General features: G+C 36.6%; 1 protein-coding gene across 1 annotated transcript in view; it reads right to left on the reverse strand.

The window, feature by feature from the left end:
- Positions 1-21,160, reverse strand: part of FBN2 (fibrillin 2) — a 223,976-nt gene that overhangs the window by 24,362 nt on the left and 178,454 nt on the right. The window contains exons 37-53 of the mRNA XM_004686681.1: positions 18,379-18,540; positions 17,605-17,673; positions 17,038-17,163; positions 15,996-16,121; positions 15,233-15,385; positions 12,471-12,539; positions 11,511-11,636; positions 11,181-11,306; positions 10,611-10,736; positions 8,171-8,287; positions 6,568-6,696; positions 5,704-5,823; positions 2,839-2,964; positions 2,055-2,207; positions 1,208-1,273; positions 785-910; positions 110-229 (exon numbers count right to left, since the gene is read on the reverse strand). Coding sequence (XP_004686738.1) covers positions 110-229; positions 785-910; positions 1,208-1,273; positions 2,055-2,207; positions 2,839-2,964; positions 5,704-5,823; positions 6,568-6,696; positions 8,171-8,287; positions 10,611-10,736; positions 11,181-11,306; positions 11,511-11,636; positions 12,471-12,539; positions 15,233-15,385; positions 15,996-16,121; positions 17,038-17,163; positions 17,605-17,673; positions 18,379-18,540 — 2,040 coding nt within the window. The remainder of the gene's footprint in view (positions 1-109; positions 230-784; positions 911-1,207; positions 1,274-2,054; positions 2,208-2,838; positions 2,965-5,703; positions 5,824-6,567; positions 6,697-8,170; positions 8,288-10,610; positions 10,737-11,180; positions 11,307-11,510; positions 11,637-12,470; positions 12,540-15,232; positions 15,386-15,995; positions 16,122-17,037; positions 17,164-17,604; positions 17,674-18,378; positions 18,541-21,160) is intronic.

Genomic DNA, 21,160 nt, shown 5'->3' on the forward strand with positions numbered 1-21,160 from the left:
CTGTGATGAATATAATCATCAGCAGAACATCAATTTAATATAAAGGCTGAAGCATTAAAAAAAAATACCTACTACATCAAGAAGAAATAATAAGAAAATTGTCACTTGCCTTCACAATTCATCATGGGCCCTGGCTCAAAGCCTTCATTACAATTGCATTCAAAACTTCCAATGACATTAGTGCATGTCCCATTTCCACATGGATTGCCGATTGAACATTCATCAGTATCTGAAAAAGAAGATAGGAAAGTGCACAAACTCTGGAGAAGTTTTAGCTTAAAGGAGCACACTCATGAATACCCATCAGGCCCTCCCACATATTCAGGATCAATACAAGTCACACAGAACTCATATATAGCGTCTCGCCGGTCTTGGCTGCCGTATGTCAGACAGAAAATCTGAAGGATCAAATGTACAAGGGCTGAGCCCCTCAGGCATCTGTGCTTGCCCTCAAATTAAAAAATATAGTAAGGGATATGATCTTTTGCTATCAGAGCAGACACAGAAAGTCATAAAGTAAAATGGACCTTTTTTTCCCAGTTAGTGATGTTAACAATTACAAATTTCTAAACACAACAGAATGTGTGTATTTGTCGGAGGAAGAGGTTGGGCAACTCCACCTTTGCATCTTCCAGGTCTACTGGGAAAATATAGAATGGGAGAAGAAGGAGACTTTGTATCCTGGCTTCATAAATCCAACTCTCACCCATGGTGCCTTAGAGGCCTTCTGTTCAAATAGAGAAATAAAACAGAACCTTAAGGTAAATGAGGAGTCAGTACTTACCTACACAGCGCACTCCAGTATAATCAAGGTTGTAACCCATTGGGCATTCACAGCGAAAAGACCCGTCTGTATTGATACACTGACCATTTGAACAAATGCCTGGGCTCTCAAGACATTCATTGACATCTGAAATATAGAATTGCCCATGAACTTGCTTATATAAAAAGCTATGCCAACACTGTATGTGTCAATTCAACACAGGTATAAAATTTTGAATACATATAAACAATTTTTTAATCAGAGAACTATAAAATTCATTTCATATATCATAAGTCTTAGGATAAATATAATGTATATGATAGACTAAATGCTGAACACATGCATTAAATACATTATACTATATATCATACACTAAAACTAGATTTCTGAAGTAAATGCACAGTAATGTAAAAGACTAAAGGAATAAAATATTTCAAACCGCACCTTCACGTGTATCATGAAGACTGGGGACAGTTCCATGGCCGTAAGGACACAAATCCTGGAATGCAACTACAGAGAAAAGTGTAAGTTCCCCGTGATTGAAAACTCTCAACTATAGGGAACCTAAAAACTGATTAAAAATATATCATACTAACTTAGCTATTCTCCTTTACATGAAGCTGCTTTTAAAAGAGTTTTTTGAAATCATTTTTATGATTTATTTCAAAGGGAACCCCAAAATTGTCAGAGGTTACCTGAGCTTGCCCAGCTTCTCCTGGATGCCACCTACAGAGGCCCTGATTCTTTCTATTTACTCATTTTACTGTGAGCAGCCAGAGAGCTCTCTTTGCCCCTTTCACAGAGAAATCATCTCTGACTAAGGTGATTGCTAGGATCCACCTGACAATTTACCTGCACTAACAAGACCTGAGAGGCTTTTGGTTTCTTCCTGCAAATGGATATTGTGTTGACTCAGCTTTTTACAAAGTTACTGAAGGTGCTGAGAGGCCCTGAGCCTGTGATACAAAACCCATAAGGGAATCCTGCAGCAATTTGGAATATAATTTTCAGCCACTTCTTAATCTTCCATCCTGTACCTCTCAAATTCTTTCCTTTGAAAACAAGTAATATTAACCTTGGGTGGTGGTGGTGGTGGTGGTGGGGAATGAAACAACAGGGTAATTCTACCTGCACTTACATATGTTGAAAACAAAAGTTGAAAGGAGTCCCTCAGATGAAGTTATTCACTGAACCATCAAAATTCATACACGAGGGGATAATTCCACCCTCAAAAACTCGTCAATTACATCCCAAACTAGTACACAATGGTATTTTTTGTCATTACACTTACCTTCATCATCTTTGGGGCACAGCTCACAGGGATCCCCCCAACCTTCTCCTGGCATCTTACTACAGCAGCATTTCGCCTTTGTGGTGTTGAAAGCTTTAGGTACAGAACACTTTCCATTTTCAAAGTTGGTGAAGCAGAAGCTCTGGCGCGTATCTAGTCAAGAAAGCAAACATGACAGAGCTCCTTACTGGCCATTTTAAAAGACGGATTAATTTCTACATAATGCTGTTTCTGACTGAACAGTGCTCACAGGTTGGACCTACAATGCAGATTAAACTAGCAGTTAAAAGACAGTTCTGGAAATCCTCTATTGCTAATCTCACTTGTGAAGTTATGCAGACTTGTCTATAAAGGTGTATTCAATTATTTAACATGCTTAAGATACTTTTATAATGTACTTAGGAAATCTGAGAAATTATGTTCAGTATTAAAAATTGAGAGATTTCCATACAGAATCTCTCATCTGATACCGCTACATGATAGCCTAACAAAGACAATTTAGAGAACATAAAAAATGACTGATGTATCAGCATACCAAAAACATCTATGCCAACAACTAAATGATGTTAATGAAAATATATATTTTTTGCAGTATAAATTTTTTTTAAATGTAGATCAGAATCAGTAATTCACAATGTCTTAAGTCTGTAAAGTTTTGAGACTTGAATTTTTTTAAATTTACATATGGTATATTTACCACAGATGTTTACCTTGTGGTGACAAACACTAACACTGCCATTTACCGTCCAGTTTTGCAGGTCTAAGGTGACAAAGAAAGGCTTACCAAAGCATCTGCGGCCGTTATCAGACAGTACAAAGCCCGGAGGGCAGATGCACTGAAAGCCCCCTGGAGTGTTGGTGCAGGAGCCAAAAAGGCAGATGTTGGGATCTTCATCACACTCATTTATATCTACAGAACAGCAGGACAACTCATTAATTAAATCAAATCTATCTAACTATTCTATCCTATTGAATAGTTGAAAATAAATAATTTGTCCCAGCTACTAAATCTACTAGCTATGGGAAATTTAATATGAAATGACATGTATATATATTTAACTTACTCTTGAAACAGAGGATTGCCTCATAAATCAAAGATTATATTCAGTCTCAAATTGAGGGCATGTCCCAGATTCCCAAGGGACATCCAACTCCTGGGACTTGGTCTTTAGGAATGTCCACCTGACTCCTGACATGACCAGTTCAATTTCTTACAGGTACCAGAGCCTCCACGTGGCCAAACCTGTCCAGAGGGTACCCTTCTGTGCTGTACCTCTCAATTACCCGTGTTGCAAAACTGAATCACCCGTATTTCTCCACTTGACCTTTTAACCTCCACAGGCAACAGTATGTGGCCTGTAAGTCTACTTCCTTGGTATATCCAAACCCAATGTCATCTGCTACCTGAATTACTGTAAATCTTCTGACTTCAATGCAGCTCCCTCTTCTCTCTTTATAACAAGTTGTCTTTCTAAAGCACACATCTACTAGGAAGTCTAATCTAGGGACTTGGGACAACTCTGACATGGTTTGAGAATTTTATCACTTCCCCCCTCACTCCAGGTTGGGTCCTTAAACAAATATTCTTTACAAGTAATGCTTGGCCTTTTCTTCTTGAGAGTGTTTAAAGGGTGGTTTTCATTAAATGAACACACATTCCTCAATGCCATGCACATTAGATTGCAAGTTTCACAAGGACATGGCCTTTCTGTCTTGCCCAATTCACTACCACACCCTCAGCTTCTAGCATAGTGCCTGATACATACTAAATTTTCAATTCACATTTGCAAGATTTGAAAGCATAAGTCATGTCCAATCTTTTCCTCAAAAGAACAAAACAAAAAGCCTGCATCTCTCCATACTGTCTACAGGACTAAGTTCAACCTGAGCCAGTCATCCTGTGCCTCCTTCTATGCTGATGCTGCCTCTGTTTTAAACAGCATCTTCTGTGCTACTGTCCTTGTAAGCTCCTATCCATCACTCGAGTCAACTTGAGTGTCTCTTGACAAGCCACCCTCTAACCACATCCATCATCATTCAAAGCCCCAACAGTGTCCTCACATCCTGAAAATACCTCAAGTTCTGTGTCTACCACACTAAACTGAAAAGTTTACTGAACAGATTTACTTACAAAATATATACTAGGCAGTATAGTTACCCGGAGGAAAGGACAGCTTTTTTTTTCTTTTTTAATATTTCAATATCTTGAGATGTGTCAAATGTTCACTGTAATGTCCACTGACTGTAGAGGTGAATTTGAATATGCGTGTGTGTGCTGGCATGTACTCATGTATACACAAATGCATTGTAAGTGAGAGTGTGTGTAAATAATCATATAAGGGAGAACTTCATCTGGAAAAAAATGGTAAAATATATGCAAGTGTGAAGGAAATTTTCTTAATTAACAGGCAATTTTTCAGAGTTGCAAAATGGTGTCCTTGCTAACCATGGATAAAAGCTAAAAACATATTTCTGAAAGGTAATTTAATGCCGCTGCTTTTGGTTAAATGAGAATAGGCACTGTCGTAGACCTGATGCAAAGAAGCATCTGTATTTCCAGTTACCGTCTAGTGACTGACAACATTACTGTTCTGGTTCACAGGGGTGATCATGAACTGATATTACATATAAAAGAGGAAAGCAGAAGAAAGGATCTTTAAATTCCAAGAAACTTGTCAATACAATGAAAGTATTATTAACTACTACTTTTTAAATACTAAAACCACCAGACAATCTTATAACGAACTAAGAAAAGGGAATTGAAGTAAAGGCCCAGTTGGAAGGACAAGGGATGCTCAGCATAGTACTTAACTGAAGGCAAACTTCATCAAGCACATGCATGTGGCTTCCTTCATCTTTGTCTACATAACTACCTTCAGAATGAATAGTGGAACTATATCCCCATAGGTAGAATCTTGCCAGGGTGATAGAATTTATTTTTTAAAGCTGAGTAAGTTAAAGACCTAAAACCCCTTAGCAGCCCTTTCACATTAGTAGAACCACACTAAGATGCCAGTGCTTCTGAATTTCCACAAAATTGTAAAAACCAGTTTGTAAAAAAAAGTGAAGTAAAGTAACTATAAAAAGGTTGGCCTTTAACATGTCCACCAGGCAACTATGGAGATCCACTTTTGATGTGGTTACAGTGTTCTTGCATGCTAGAAGACTTTCAACAGAAAAACATCTGTTATGACAAATCGATTAATATTTTCTGTTTTGTCATGAGGCCTTCCCAAGGAAAAAAGTATCTCACAGCATTGTCAAGATTTTCTGCTTCTCATTTCTAGCACTTTAGACACCTTTAATAGCTGTTTTAAAGTTGGTTGCCAAAGATTACAATTTTTGTAGACACTCTTTAAATTCAGTAGAAAGTCTGCTGACATTTGGAAAAAAGATTATACTGAAGTTTCTTGGACTAGTCTATGATTACTGTTAATGAAAATTCTCATATCCCTCAGTTCTTTATTCCCACCACTCCACCTTCAAATCATGTCTGATGGTTCAATAAAACAGATGTAGGCAGCTCTATGTTTCATTCCTTGGGTCAAAAACCTTGCAAAAGTTTGGGTTTAGGATATTTCCATGAAGTTTATACCCGGTCTCACAGTGAACAGTTCCTGGACATCAGAATCAATGTTTTTAGCCTTACCAATGCAGTTCTCGCTTTTTACTTCATACCCTGGAGGACAAATGCACCTGAAGGATCCTTCTAAATTCTGACAGGTGCCAGGAGAACATGATCCAGGAAGGGCAACACACTCATTAGTATCTTTAAAGAGAAACAAAAGGCAAAAAATGATTAAAGTATGAGATAACTTTCTGCTCAGCAGTGTGAAAGTGAGTTCCACAGGAGCACTCTGACCTGCCAGGGCACTATGGGAGTGTGTGTCCTGACATTCTTTGGACACCTTGGCTCTTTCTCACTTGGCACGAGGCTGATTTTCTTGATTTGCTTCCTTTTCCTACTTTTATTGAGACATTAGTAGCCTCGAGGTCTGTCCCCAATGAAAATATTGCTATGAGTCACTTTCAATTGTTAGCTTACACCTTGTATCAAAATATCCCAGGATATGTTATCTTGATCATGTGATTAGCTGGTTAAGTGAACTGTGAAGGAGTCTCTAAGTTGAGGGGTGTGCACATGAGGGGTGTGGTGGAACTCAACGTCATTATTTCATAAAAGAAAACCACATAGGGCCCTCCCTGGTGGCGCAGCGGGTTAAAGCACTGCACTGAGAATCTAAGGCCACTTCCGCATGAGTTCGATCCCTGCCTGCCCCGGAGGTGACCACATGGCGTGGCAGACCTCTCCTGACCCGCCCGCTGCTCCCCTCAGCAGTGTACTTCATCGATCTGCCTGTTCTGCTCCCCACTCTGTCTCTGGTGAAGCCTCTCACCGCCCGCATCTCTGGCCTATACCCCAGTTCTGTATGCACAAATAAAATCTTTAAAAAAAAAAAAAAAAAAAAGAAAACCACATAAATATTAAATATTTCACTGTCTAGTTACTCACCTATACAGTTCTTGCCATCTGGAGTAAGTTCATAACCTTCATTACATAAACACTTGAAGGAGCCAATTTCATTGAAACACCGCCCATTTCTGCACACCTGTCCAAAGAAGGAGCTGCACTCATCTATGTCTGCAAGCAAGTGAGAGGTAGCTTTTCAGAGAGATTCTCACCTGTGTGCTGGGTCACAAGGGTTAACTTAAACACATACAGTGACTGATACATACTGGCTAAAATCTTATAAACCCTTATCAGTACCAGGAAATATGGCTCATCCCAGGTGGTTCATGTGATTCGTAAGGTTACACAGATCCCTATTGTATCTTATACAAGGAACATTTTTTTATTTTAATGTAATTCATACATTTATAACCAAATAAAAGTTGAAGTCTTAATGGGAAGCTTTCTATTCTTTCCAGTTGGAATGCATTTATTTTCCCGGAAGCAAGAGCATATGCGCTTTTTACAGGACACCTCATTTGCAGATGACTACCTGGATACAAGCTAAGCACATTCTCAGGATAAATAAGGGCACATATGAAATATAGAAAAAGTAGGTATTTAAAAAAATACTCTAGAATTGTGGTCATATTCTGCCAACAAAAATATGCTTAGGTGGTAGGTTTTCAGTCAAGGTTAGGACTGACTGCATTTGAGTAACTTTCTGACTTTTTTGAAGGCTATATTTTCATCAGAGTTGTGTCCACAGCTTTAGTTCTTCCTGGCAGTACAAAGAAAAAGGACGCCACTGAATAAAGTGTCAATTAAAAATTTGTCTACAGTTGAGGAAATTAGAAAAATAAACAAAAGGACATATGTCCTCAAGAGGACATGAATTGGTTTAAATACGGAGGTGGTTTTTTGGTTTTGAGCTGTGATGGTGCCACATAATAGAAACCTTCAGTGACTTTTACATACCTTACATGACCAGGTAAATTAAGAGATGGCGTGTTGTAAAGCACCCACCTAGAGCCCGGCATACAGTGAACAAGGTATACTGTCAGTGTTTGTTGTAGGTGCCCTTGCTGTTTCCACTAGGAACCTCTTTCACTCATTATCAATTCTTGTTTCAATCACCGTCTGTTTGGGTTAAAGACTAAAATCCTGTACTATGCATAGGAGAGTGTTTTATTTTCCATTGAAACATAGTTGTCCAAATGCAGAGATTAAATACTCTTTTGAAGACTGACTTGGGAACCTAGTTGTGCTGTTTCTGTGGGAAAAGGCATCCTGGCCTTCAAAACTTGACAGAGAATGAAATCAGAGACAAAGTTTCTAAGTTGGGTACTGATAATTTTTGAAATGTCAAGAAGGGGTTACCTGAAATACTGGTAATAACACTGAAACAATGACAGCCTGTCTTTGACCCTATCTAAGTGGTAAAACAACCCAAAACCACAAAATTGTTCCAAAACATTTCCTATCATTTTTATGGCCTTTTCCTCTGGATTGACTGGTAGATTGACAAAAACACTCAATACTACAAACTGTTTTGTGATCATCTCAGCCAATACTACAGCTTAGTTAATAGAAATTAGTTGATGATATTAGATATCTTTTGACACACATGGCAATTTTGTTGTAACATGTAGACTGAAGTACTTACCCAGGCAATCATTATTATGAGTCAGTTCAAACCCAGGGTAGCAGAGGCAGTTATAGGAACCAACAGTGTTTTTACAAGTTCCATTTCCACATGGATGACGTTCACATTCATCAACATCTACAAAGAAACATCAACTCAAAGGAATTCAATTTTTAATTAAAAAAAACAGGCTACTAAACATTTACATTAGAACAAATACTGACTTAGATTATTCCTATTCAACAGTAGCACCCCTACTGATTTAAGGAAGATAAGTATGAGGTGGAGAAAAGGCTACAATATAAAATTTAAGAAATAGGTACAATTTAATTTTTTACTGGCATATATAATCTCAGAACTAGTCAAAGCAAGCAACTCTTTAGTAGATAGAAATAGTTGAATGAAAAGTTTGCTTGTGGAAACCAATCTTTTGAAATAGCAAAAAAAATTTATTCTTGAATGTTATAAACACTCCTGAAATTTACATCTATTAATGTGATCAGTGAAAACAAAGATAAACTTAAATTTTCTAGATTTTATGAATGAGTGCAAATTCAAATTGAAGAGGTCTGCTAGAACTCAAAATTACTAGTCTTCAAAAAAAAAAATCTGCATTGAGAAAATATTTAGAAAGCTAATCCACTATGTAAGAGAGAAGACTCCCTACACCATGAATTCCAGGATGGTGCAATTCCTCTACTATAAAAAATAAAGGAGGCCCTCCCTGGTGGCGCAGCGGGTTAAAGCACAGCACTGAGAAGCTAAAGCCACTTCCGCATGAGTTCGATTCCCGCCTGCCCCGGAGGAGACCACATGGCGTGGCAGACCTCTCCTGACCCGCCCGCTGCTCCCCTCAGCAGTGTACTTCGTTGATCTGCCTGTTCTGCTCCCCACTCTGTCTCTGGTGAAGCCTCTCGCCGCCCCTGCACCTCTGGCCTGTACCCCAGTTCTGTATGCATAAATAAATAAATCTTTAAAAAAATAAATAAATAAAGGACACTGTTCCTTAGGCAAGAAACTATAAAGGCACCTATCACCAAGGTGCTTGGCTGAATTCTATCATGGATGAATTGTTATGACTGAGAACAGGTTTCCTTCATGTGAATCTGAAAAATAATTCTCACATATATTTTGGCAAATCATACTCTCATAGACAGTATAGATAAGAGAAGCAGGCATTCTCAAAAGTTCATTCAAACTGGTGTCCTTTGCCCAAGCATCCCCTAAAAAAAATTTTCCCATGGAGAAAAAGAGGAGATCTTGGGAGTCAGTGGATAAATGGTGATATTCCCCAAGTGACCCTCTGTATTTGGATACGGCAGAAAGGAAACCAGGTATGAAGCCCTGAAATCCTTCTTTTACTGTTTATATAGATGCACAACTTGAGCCTTTTTTCAACTGAGAAAATGCTAAGAGGAGAAATCAAACGTACAAAAATGAACAATGTAAAGTATAAATATTAAAAAAAATAAAATGCTAATTCTAACTAGCAAAATTTTCAGTTTTACTTTCCTCCTTTAAGTGCAAAGCATGGAGAATTTTTGTGGCAGAGGCAGTCAGTTGCCAACATCAGATTTAAAGAGTTAGGCTCACACTCATCAAGGTGTCCAGCCCATGCACCTTTGAGATCATATTAATCATCAACTCAGCAAGTATTTCCTAAAAATTATTATTGCCTTTATCTTAGCTACTGGCAAGAATTTTACTATAAACGCTTCTAAAGATTGTTTTTAAATGTTAAAACACCAAATTGGAGAAATTGTATGTATTCAATGATTTGGGGCAGAAAAGTGTACATATATATTTATATTCATTTTGGTACTGTCACTCTTAATATTTTTCTTGCAATCTTTCATTCAAAAAATGCTTTCTTGAGGGGCCTCCCTGTGGCACAAGGGGTTAAGTTTCAGCATTATGAAGTTATCAACAGCCACTGCAGCACAAGTGTGATCTGCCCCGCCAGAGAGCTGATCCATATGGCGCAGCAGACCTCTCCTGTCTTGCCTGCTGCTCCTCTCAGCAGTGGATTTCAGTAGAAATGCCTGTTGTGCTCCCCACTCTGTTTCTGGTGAACCCTCTCACCTGCCTGCACCTCTAGCCTACACCCCAGCTAGGGTACATAAATAAATACATCTTTAAAAAAGAACACTTTCTTGAGTGTAACCAAGAGGATAAAGGGCTGCTGGTAATGCTGTGAATTCCACATATCTCTCAGTGTCCAGAGTGCATATTCAGCATGTGGAAGTCATCTGGGGAAAAAGGTCGTGAGTACTGAACTGAAGAACATAATGAGGTATGTTGCTGCTTGCAAATTTTGCATTGAATAAAACCACACAAAGTTTAAGCAGTTAACTTTTTGCAAGAGTGTTTCTGACAGAGACATGGTAGTAACTCCTGGCAAGTAACCTCACTACCATCTCTTCTGGAATCTTAGTTCCACTTCATCCCCTAGAATTCTTACCCATGCACATGGTCTGGTCCTGAGAAGCCTTAAAGCCATTGTGGCAGATGCACTGGTAACTTCCTTGCAAATCAACACACAGGCCATGACTGCAGACATTAGGAATTTCTAAACATTCATTGCGATCTGAAGCAAAGAAAATAAAACACAGGTTACATGTATCTGATTTTTATTAAGATTCCTTCATTTTTTCACAGGCCTGTTTCTATAATCTGCTATTAGTAATTATGAGCAGGCTGAAAATGAACCATAACATCTGACTCAAAATAAGCAAGTCTTTAAAGCACCTAAGTTTCTTTTTTTTAAAAAAAAAACATGCAAACTTTATTATGTTGATGGGTATCTCATGGAGACTACCTTCAATACAACTCTAATAAAATTCATAGATGAGATCTCACAAAAAGGATTTAAAAAATATAGCCAAAGAGTTTCAGTATGAATGAGTAGACTGACTTTACAAAATTATTTCTGAAAATATATTTTCATAGGAAAGCTCAGACAAATTTTTAGTGTAGTAAATCTAAAGGATGTTGTCCTCAGAGACAAAGACTGAGTCACCCTCTTTCTTACCAACACAGGCCCCGTTGGGGGAGAGTTTGAAACCTGCAGCACATTCACAGCGGTAGCTGCCAGGACTGTTGATGCAATCTGCATTTCGCTGGCAGAGATTATCACCATTGCTGCATTCATCAATATCTGCAAGAGTAACAATTCCAGTTTGAAATTTCATTACAGCATTAGGATTACATTCGCTTGGTAACTTGGTGATCCACTCCTAAATATTGTGGAAGCAGCAGCAGCAAAAAAAAAAAAAAAAAAAAAAAAAATCCGGAAAGTGTCTAAAAATCACTCATATCTACCACACACTTTTGGATAGAGCGCATATATCATTCCAATTACCTTCACAGACCAGGAGCAAGTCATTGTAACTGAATCCTGTGGGGCATTCACAGCGGAAACTGCCAATCTGGTTAATGCACACACCATTTGCACAAATGCCTGGAATCTCTTTACATTCATCAATGTCTGAAATTGAACAGATTTGGTAAAATAGATGTAGTTCTTAATGTACTTACCATAAAACCTTGAAAGTTACTATACATGCCCACTGGAATGAGAGTACACACTCAGTGTTAAAAGAATTCTATACTGGTGTGAGTGATAAAAGTAGACACAGCACAAAAATAGAGTATTTCCTTTAAACTGTGACAGAAAAAATTAAGTAGCCGATCAAGTATTCTGAGTAATTTTAGTGTGAATATAACAACTAGATTTCATAAGGAACCAAAACTCTGTTACTATTCATCTGATAAAGAATGCCATGTTTTAATTTTATGTACATTTTAAAGACTCGATTGATAGTGGATACTGAAATGACACTGAATATTTAATACAGGAGGAAGATAAGAGAGGCAGCAATATAAAATATATTAAGGGAGAAGTAACTGATGTAATTAATTCTTCAGCTTCACAAGTCTATCAGTAAAAAGGGATATTGCAAAAATATACCAATAAAAACTTATGAAAACTGAAATGCAAGGTTAAAGTAAGATATACTGTTAAGTAATATAGTATTCATGCAGGAAAAACTAAAGTTTTAGCTTGATATGTATAAAATCTTCAGCTAGTCACCAAACTATCAGATCTCATCACCACACTAAGCTAAGGGTGGTAAGACCATTTTAACAACGGGTTAGAGTTTATCTGAATGTTATTTATCTTTTGTCTTTATATATACATATATATTTGGGATCTAGATCGTATTACATTTTTATAGCATTTTAACTTTTAAAAATAGAGTAGGTTTTTACAGAATATTACATATATGTATTAAAATAAACATAATCTGAAAAAACTCACCCACAGCTTTCCCTGTGTGAATGTCAAAGGTGAATCCAGGAATATTTCCACATATGGTTTTAAAGTCAGCTTTAAATTAAAGAAAGTAAATGCATTTTTAAAATTCTCACTTCTTCAAAATAACATTTTATATTATATAGCTTTCATTGATATATTTTATATTATTCTTAATCAGACAATTTCAATTATATTTATTAGATAACAATACCAGCTTCTGTAAGATGTAAATCTAGGCATTTTATACTATTATTAATATCATCTTCATCATCATTCATCTCACTGCTATGATATTAAACAATATAAATCATTGCACATTCCAAATATATACATAGGCATTTAAATTCTTTTAGTCTTTTGACCTGCAGAGATTTCAAAATGATCCAATTTATGTATATTGAAAAAAAACAGGTTAAAGTACAAGTTTAGTAGGGAACTGCAAACTGCCCTAAGCCACAGGCATTCAAAAACTAATTTTATAGTGATATGACAGGTTAACAATGAGTAATGAATGAAAGATGAATGTTGTCTGTTTTTAAAAACATGCCTATTTGTTAGTATGTGAAATCTGAGATATCAAAAATAATCATGGAGAATGATGAGGCCATGAGTTATTCATATACATAATTCTCAGAAATAACTACTAAAACATAGGTTTTAAGCAGCAGTTTGTGTCTGCTACATGATGCTACATAAGTGAGTGAAGCTGTGAAAACAGTAGCAGTTAATATGTATACTGCATGCTATATTACATGTGCTTCCAAATACCAACAGAGATACCAAATAAAGACAAGCACACAATTTCTACCCAACTTAATGGTTTCTAACTGCCTTGAAATAAGCCAATTATAATGTATAGACATTTAACTTAATAATCAGTGCAATAATCATATCATTAATCACCATCTTATTTATTATATTTATTTCATATTTGATGAACTAGTTTCACACAGGACAAGTAATTTATACAAACTCAATCAGTCAGTGGCAGAACTTCCATTTAAATTGCCTTATCTCTCAAATTTAAATCTCACAAGGAGTAATTTAATTCCTCAAGCCAGTGATGTTCAATTTCTAAGTGCTGGAGTCTTAAAAAATTCTAAAAAGGTTTCTTATTCAATATTTCAGAACAAAATTATGGCAGGAAGATGCATTTGCCCATTTAATTTGAAACACTAAGAAATTCTCCATGTGTTACTTTTTTCATCACATAAAACATTTTAATATATAAGTAATAAGCCCCCCTTTTTTTTTTTAAAGATTTATTTATTTGTGCATACAGAACTGGGGTACAGGACAGAGGCTCAGGGCGGTGAGAGGCTTCACCAGAGACAGAGTGGGGAACAGAACAGGCAGATCGACAAAGTACAGTGCTGAGGGGAGCAGCGGGCGGGTCAGGAGAGGTCTGCCACACCATGTGGTCACCTCCGGGGCAGGTGGGAATTGAACTCATGCGGAAGCGGCTTTAGATTCTCAGTGCTGTGCTTTAACCCACTGCGCCACCAGGGAGGGCCATAAGCCCTCTTTTAAGCTCATGGACAGGTTCGTGGAAACTGTAGCTTTAATTGAAGTATGTATTAAAATAAATTTTACTATAGGTTAATTAATATAAACAAGATTAAGTTCCTATGGCATATATCTTGTCACAAAAAACATCACCAAGCTTCTAAATAAAGACCCAGACACCTCTAATATTAAAGCATAATTGTAGAATCAAAACAGGGAGGTAAAAGCACCAGAGATTGGGGTAATGAATCACAGCTGTCATGGTGGTGGGTTGGAGAATGATAGGGATGATACTGAAAAGGAGAAATCAAACATATCCCCAAATTAACAAAGAGGTAGGAAAATAAACAAATTTTTAAAAGAATATAACCATACTGAATTTAACAACAAAAACAAAAAGAATAATTTGTATTCCTTCATTCGTTCGTTTTCCAACTTACTCCTTCCAGTGCAGTCAGAAGCGGCTTGAGACTATGCCAGCACAAGACAGAAAGGAGCCATAGAGATGCCTTTCCAATATAGGGCACATTCTACAAACCCACAAGCACGTATTTGGGACATGGACATGCTGATTAATTAACCTGCACATCTCTGGGACAAGGGAGGAAGACTGATGTACCCAGAAATCTACAAAGGCAGGGCAAAATATACAAAATATAGACAGTGACCCTAGTGGGGTATCCATTTTTTCCTCATCAACACTGTAATGTGGTTAAGTTGAACAAAATAACATTATTTGAGTAACTGTGGTACTGCAACATAATTATTGTTTATTTGTCTTATTCAACATTTAGTATTTACACGTAAGTTACCACCTTTCAGTCTATAAAAGAATGTGAATAGGTCAAAAATTTTAAGACCATCAATTTTTGCTTTCATCTCTAGTTTCTCTTCAATTCTTCCCTAGAGAAACCATGTTTATGAGAAATATTTTACTGTGTAAAGACCCGTTCTGTTTTCTGCCTAAAAAATTCAGGTAAGTTTGACAGAAAGGCAGAAGAAAGTTTGATAAAATTATCATTTAATGTAAAATTTGCCTAGCAACTTTTAAAATGCATTGTTACTTTATTTTAGCTTCAACTAAAAAAAAAAAGCATAAAAAATGTTGACAGGCAACCTGGGAAATGGACTTGATGCTCTTAGTTATTCGCAGAACTAAGCATGTCTCATTTTACACATTTGCATTTACTGCACTGTTACTGTATTTGCTGCCACTGACTTGGGCTAGAGTAGAAGCTTAACACAAGCTGTGTGCTGACCTGTTCCTGGTGTCGGGCACGGCTCACAAGGTTTGTTCCAGGCTTTGCCCACATTGTATGTGCAGCAGCACATCCTCTTTGTCACATTAAAAGGCAATTCATTTTCACAAGTGGTTCCATTATAGCTTCTGTAGCAAAAGCTTTTTCTCATATCTACATATAAAAAAACAAATCAGGCAACTACTCATATAAATTAGTCACTAATAATGAAGCTTATACACCCCAACACACAGAACTCCTTTATTAACCAACTCTGCAAACTTTCTCAAAGTCATTTGAAGATATCCTAAAATAATTCTTTAAATTGCACATAAATTATTTTCAGGTTAACTTTTCTACTGTTTTAGATGAAGAATTTCATTTGCACTTTTCTTGGAAAGCATTAATAGATGTGTTTGTCTTTATTCAAATATATTTATGTAAACAGTATTAAATGTAAAGTGTACTCTTATTTGTAATGTTCACTTGATATAAATTAAAAAAAATTATTTAAGAATATATCACTGTAAGATTTAATGAAATTTTCTACCTTAGGCTTATGCTTGCAAATATATATATATATATATATATATATATACAAACATCCAAGTTCAAAAATGATACAAAATCAGAAGTTCATAAGGCTGTGAAAAAAATTACATACTCATTTATGACTATTTAACATCCAAACTTTATGAACAATAGGTCTGAGACAAAAGTGCTGAGATGTTGACGTCTGGAGGCCAACACTGCGACGTGACCAATCTCAGGGACCTTCACTTACCCATACAGTTGTGGCCTCCATTGACCTGCATGTACTCTGGTGGGCAAATGCATGTGTAATTTCCCAGGGTGTTGTAGCAGGTCCCAGGCCCACACACGCCAGGGTGTGCAAAACACTCATCGATATCTAGAGCAGGCAAAATATTCACTAGTTAACAGTTTTCATGAATTTTCATTATGTAAGCTATAAACAAAGCATAAGGATAATTCTTCTTTATGGAAACTGGGAATAATTCCTCATATTTTTATAGTATTTAGTTATTTAAAGCAATTGTATAGAAAAGATTCCCCACATATACCTCTACATGCCAAAAGTAATTTCCTGGAAAAAAATTCCAGTATTAGATGATTCAAAAGCAATTACTCCAAAGTACAAAAATAGTACAAATGGCATCTATATTTAAGTTGAAATTCCATGTCTTTCTAAGAAGTGCTTTAAATCTTGCTTTCCTTTTATGTCATTTAAGACAAATTGAATGCCAAGTTTAAACTAAATGCACTCAGGACAGCCTTTACCTGTATAACTATGTTCTAATTATTGCCTACTTAGAGAATCTGGACGCAGTACAGCTGGTTGGCTACTCCTCTTATTAAGACACTTTTCTCTCAGATACATTTATCTAACATGTTCTAAATAAAGATGTAATGGGCAGAGGATGACATATAACTGTGGGAAAGACAGAAGCAAGAAAGGCTTGCTCATCTTTAAACTTCGTCATGCTATGCAGCCTAACATTTAAAATTTACTGGAAAATGTTAACTTAGGAGTTGCATTCAACCTTTTCTATTTTCTCTATGAAAAACATCATTCTTATCCATATTAAATGTTTTGACACTACTCAAGCTTTCGAAAGGATAATCAATCCATTTGCTCAGAGTAAAATAGAGGTAAATAATAGCAAATACAACTTAACAACATTGGCATGAGAAAAAAAATCTATGAACCATTGTCAGTAGAACCTATGATAGAACATGAGGGCATTTTACTCCCAACTTAAACAGTAATTCTGTGTTTAATGACACTGATAGTAGATTGCCCTCACCTTCACAGATTCGGGTTTCTTCACTGAGGTAGTAGCCTTGTGGGCACTCACACTGGAAGCTCCCGAAAGTGTTGATGCAGTTTCCACCCTGGCAGAGACCTGGTAACTCCTGGCACTCATCAATATCTGTAAATAGGGAAACAACAGATATATATCAAGTGCCATAATGAAAGCACAATTACCATTATAAGTTTCAAGCATGTGTTCCTGTAAGATTTACAGACTCCAAGGATCCAAGTGAACTTCCACTTACATGGTGGGTTTATTCTGACCATGAACTTTTTGATTTTATTGTGGAATTTGCTACAATCTGAGAACAGTGATTAGAACAAGGTACAGCATAATAGAAAAAACAGTTTCTCTGCAGAGCATTAGGCATCAGATCGCTGTTTTGGGTCAGATCAGTTCCAGTACAAGTGGCTTTTAGTATCCTGGTAAATGACTGCTCATATGTAATTATGCAAAATAATTTTGTTGGGATTGCTGCATGTTAACTTCCCAACTAGCTTTTGTCTAATGTAAACTCTATCTTGTTAAAGTTTATGTTAAAGTTGCTGGTGAGCTCACCTTCTAAGATGATTGTGATGGGGTTAGGTCTGAAGCCCTCACCTCCAGGGCACAGGGTGTAATATTCAGCTATGAAAAAAAAAGGGAAAAGAAGAGAGTTCATACTATGTCCAAGAGGCTGAGATGATGAGAAAATGATCAGCAATCGCCAGGCTCAAAACACACATCCCAAAGGATGTAGCTACGATTTTCTCTTGTGCCCTTTCAAACATATTTTAAAAGTATATTTATTACATTTGAGGTGAAATGAGGATGATACTTCATAAATGTATACATAGTAGAATACCAAAAACATTTTTTTAATTAATGAAAAACTTATTTTCAGACTATTTATATCACAACTCTTTCATGTTAAGAAATGGAAATGCAAAAATTTGCCAATTCAAAATTTTCATCTATGTCATATGTTTCTATTTAAGGCATATTATGGTTGATTTCAGGAATAAAACACATCTATGAACCTGAACTAAAATAACATTTGAGAAGAACAGAGACTTTATCTGTGAGACCATGGAGAATTGCTATCACCACCATTCATATTGGATTGTGGTTAACAATTGTTTTTCCTTTTTATCATATCATGAAAAACAACAAGAAGAGAGGAATTCAAATTCCTTTCATGTAAAACACTCTTGGCTGGTTTCAGTATAATTACAGAAAGTGGTCTAAACTCAATTTTTTAATCCTTCCCTCTCCCCGTTCCCAGCATGAGAATAAAATGACTAGTTTTTAGCTCCCAGAACTTGTTCCCTTCCTCTTCAGTTCCATACTCACTGCTGTTGACAGGGGGGCACGTCTCACAGGGGTTGCCCCAGGCCTTCCCCAGGGAGCAGCAGCAGGAAGAGCGGCTGACGCCCACCCCAATCTCCGTGTTGCAGGACAGACTTCCATCTCCTCGAGGACCGAACTTCAGGTAGCAGTTGCCCACGCGGTTGTCTGCAGAGCAACACAGCAACTTACAACTGCCCTTGTGAGAATAAGAACTTTTTGGAGAAAAGTCACTCAAATGACGAGATTTCAATTAAGTGTATTACCATGGGAGGTTCATTTTGGTCTTGAGCACAAAACAATTTCTTGCTTTGAACCTTTTCAGTACTGAGTTAAGGAATTAAACTATGTCACATTTTTACACAGTTGGCGATATATACATATATATAGATTATGGAATGAACCACGTAGTAAGAAACTACTCATTTGGGACATTTTGGATTTCCACTAACATGAATGCAAGAAAAATTCAATACAATAAATATATATCATGACTTTATATTTATCCTGGGGAAAAAACCCCGGATAAATTAAAATTATATATCATATGAAAAAGTCTTGATAACCCTACGTCCTTCCTCTCCTCCCCAACATCTTCACTCCCCTATTGGAGAGTGTTTAAATTTTAATTTGTAATCAGGAATGAAAACTACTTTGTGTTTTTGTTGCTGAAACTTACCTGCAGAGACCTGAATCAACTCTTGGTTGCTTCAGTTTAAATTTGCATAGGTTTACAAATTTGGGGAAATATTATAATAACATTAGAGAAAATATGAAGGAGATCAATTAATCGCAGACGTCTTCTTGTCTTTATGTACAGTCACCTTTAAGATCATGTCACTGATTCTGTAATTTTAAATACCACCTTTTTTCTGGTAACACTCACATTTATGGTTCCACTTGTCATTTCTCCCCTGAACTTTGGATGGTTCTGCCAAATGTCTCTTTTGATACCTAATAGCTACTCTAAAAATCTAAAATCAAGCTCTTGACACTCTTTCCTCTACATACAAAGCCTGTTCCATTCTTCCATCATCTTCTGCATTTTGAAAGTTGCCCAGATCCTAAATCTTTGGGTCAGTCTTTGATTTCCTACTATCACTTCTTATTCAAGCCAGTAATTAAAAACTTTACCTTTGGAACGTATCTGCAATCTATTTACCACAGCCTAGATCATTACAGCCTGAGTTCAAGCCATCACCATGTCATCTAAATACTGCAAGGGTTTCCTAGCTCGCTCATCTCTTGATTTTAATCTTCGGCTAAACTGTAGAGTACTGTCCTCACAATAACCAAAATAACACTTCAGAAGTGATACTGTAGGTCAGGTGATCTCCAGTGGCTTCCAATTCAGTCAGAGTAAAATCCAAAGTCTTTATCATAGTCTACACAAGGTATTTTTCATTCCTGATTACAAATTAAAATCTCTTGGCTGGGTTTTCACTGTTTTGTGAAGCCGTTGTTTTTTCCATTTTGTTTGTTGCTGAATCTTACCTGCAGAGACCTGCATCAACTCTTGGTCCCTTCTCTTACTACATTTGTAGTCATTCATCTTTCTTTCTATTTTATTTGTTTTTCACCCCTATCCTTTTCTCCTTACCCAGCCAGCTGAATGCATTTGATGCTATGTATTTTTGTGTGTGTTCTTGAAAATGAGCATTTTTGCTTTCATATCTACATTTTAAATTTACATAAATGGTATTGTCATGGATCTCTTTTGATTTTTTTTTTAAAGATTTATTTATTTTTCATACAGAACTGGGGTACAGGCCAGAGATGCGGAGGGTGAGAGGATTCACCAGGGATAGAGTGGGGAGCAGAACAGGCAGATCGACGAAGTACACTGCTGAGGGGAGCAGCGGGCAGGTCAGGAGAGGTCTGCCGCACCATGTGGTCACCTCTGGGGCAGCCACTTCATGGGGAAGTGGCTTAAGCTTCTTAGTGCTGTACCACCAGGGAGGGCCCCTCTTTTGTTTTTTACAGAGTAACTTCAAGATATCTAACTTCAAGATATCTAACTGCAATTTAAAAAAAAATTCCATTCACTCTTCAGAAATAGTTTCTAAATCTCTCCTAATACAAATAATGCTGTCAAGAACATCTTTACTCTGCCTCTGCTCAAGCTTGAGTTACTTTCTCTGGCTTCTAGGGCTGGAGAGGAACTACTGGTTCACAGAGTTTAAATAGTCATTATCATTCAATCTGTATCCAGTGGACCTTTTAAAACTTTTTGTATTTGTATGTCAAAAACAATTTGCAACTAAAAAATTGGCATAGTGAAACTACTAGAAATTTTAGTAAGAATAATAGCTAATTCAAGTTTTTGTTCCTGATTTTCTTATTTCTCAATAAGAAAAAAATGAGAGCCATTATTTGCTCATCAACTGTCATTACATATTACATACAAATTCATTGTGTAAAAACTGATTACAGGTTTCAAACACATCTTTAATAGGTTCTAGCTCATTCTGAATTCTTGTTTCCTTGTTCTTGTGCCCTTAAAACACAACACCTTAAAAAATCTTTGACAGCTGATATTTCTATTGAGAGGACATCTATATCCTTTGCTTCACAAGCTTAAAGTGCTTTCATTATTAGAGTTATCAACATTAATTAAAAGAATCAAGTCAATGATTTTCTTTCATATCTTCTATTTCCTTCCAGTAGCCTTTGTATAAACATTTACCCTTGTCATTTCTCCTCTTAAGAGCTGTACCAATTAAGTTTTAGTAAAGAAATATAATTTGAAAGAATATAAGAACCTGGGATAATTTGAGTACTTTTCAAA

Source organism: Condylura cristata, unplaced genomic scaffold (assembly GCF_000260355.1).
Source record: "Condylura cristata isolate star-nosed mole 26May11 unplaced genomic scaffold, ConCri1.0 scaffold00021, whole genome shotgun sequence".
NCBI lineage: Eukaryota > Metazoa > Chordata > Mammalia > Eulipotyphla > Talpidae > Condylura > Condylura cristata.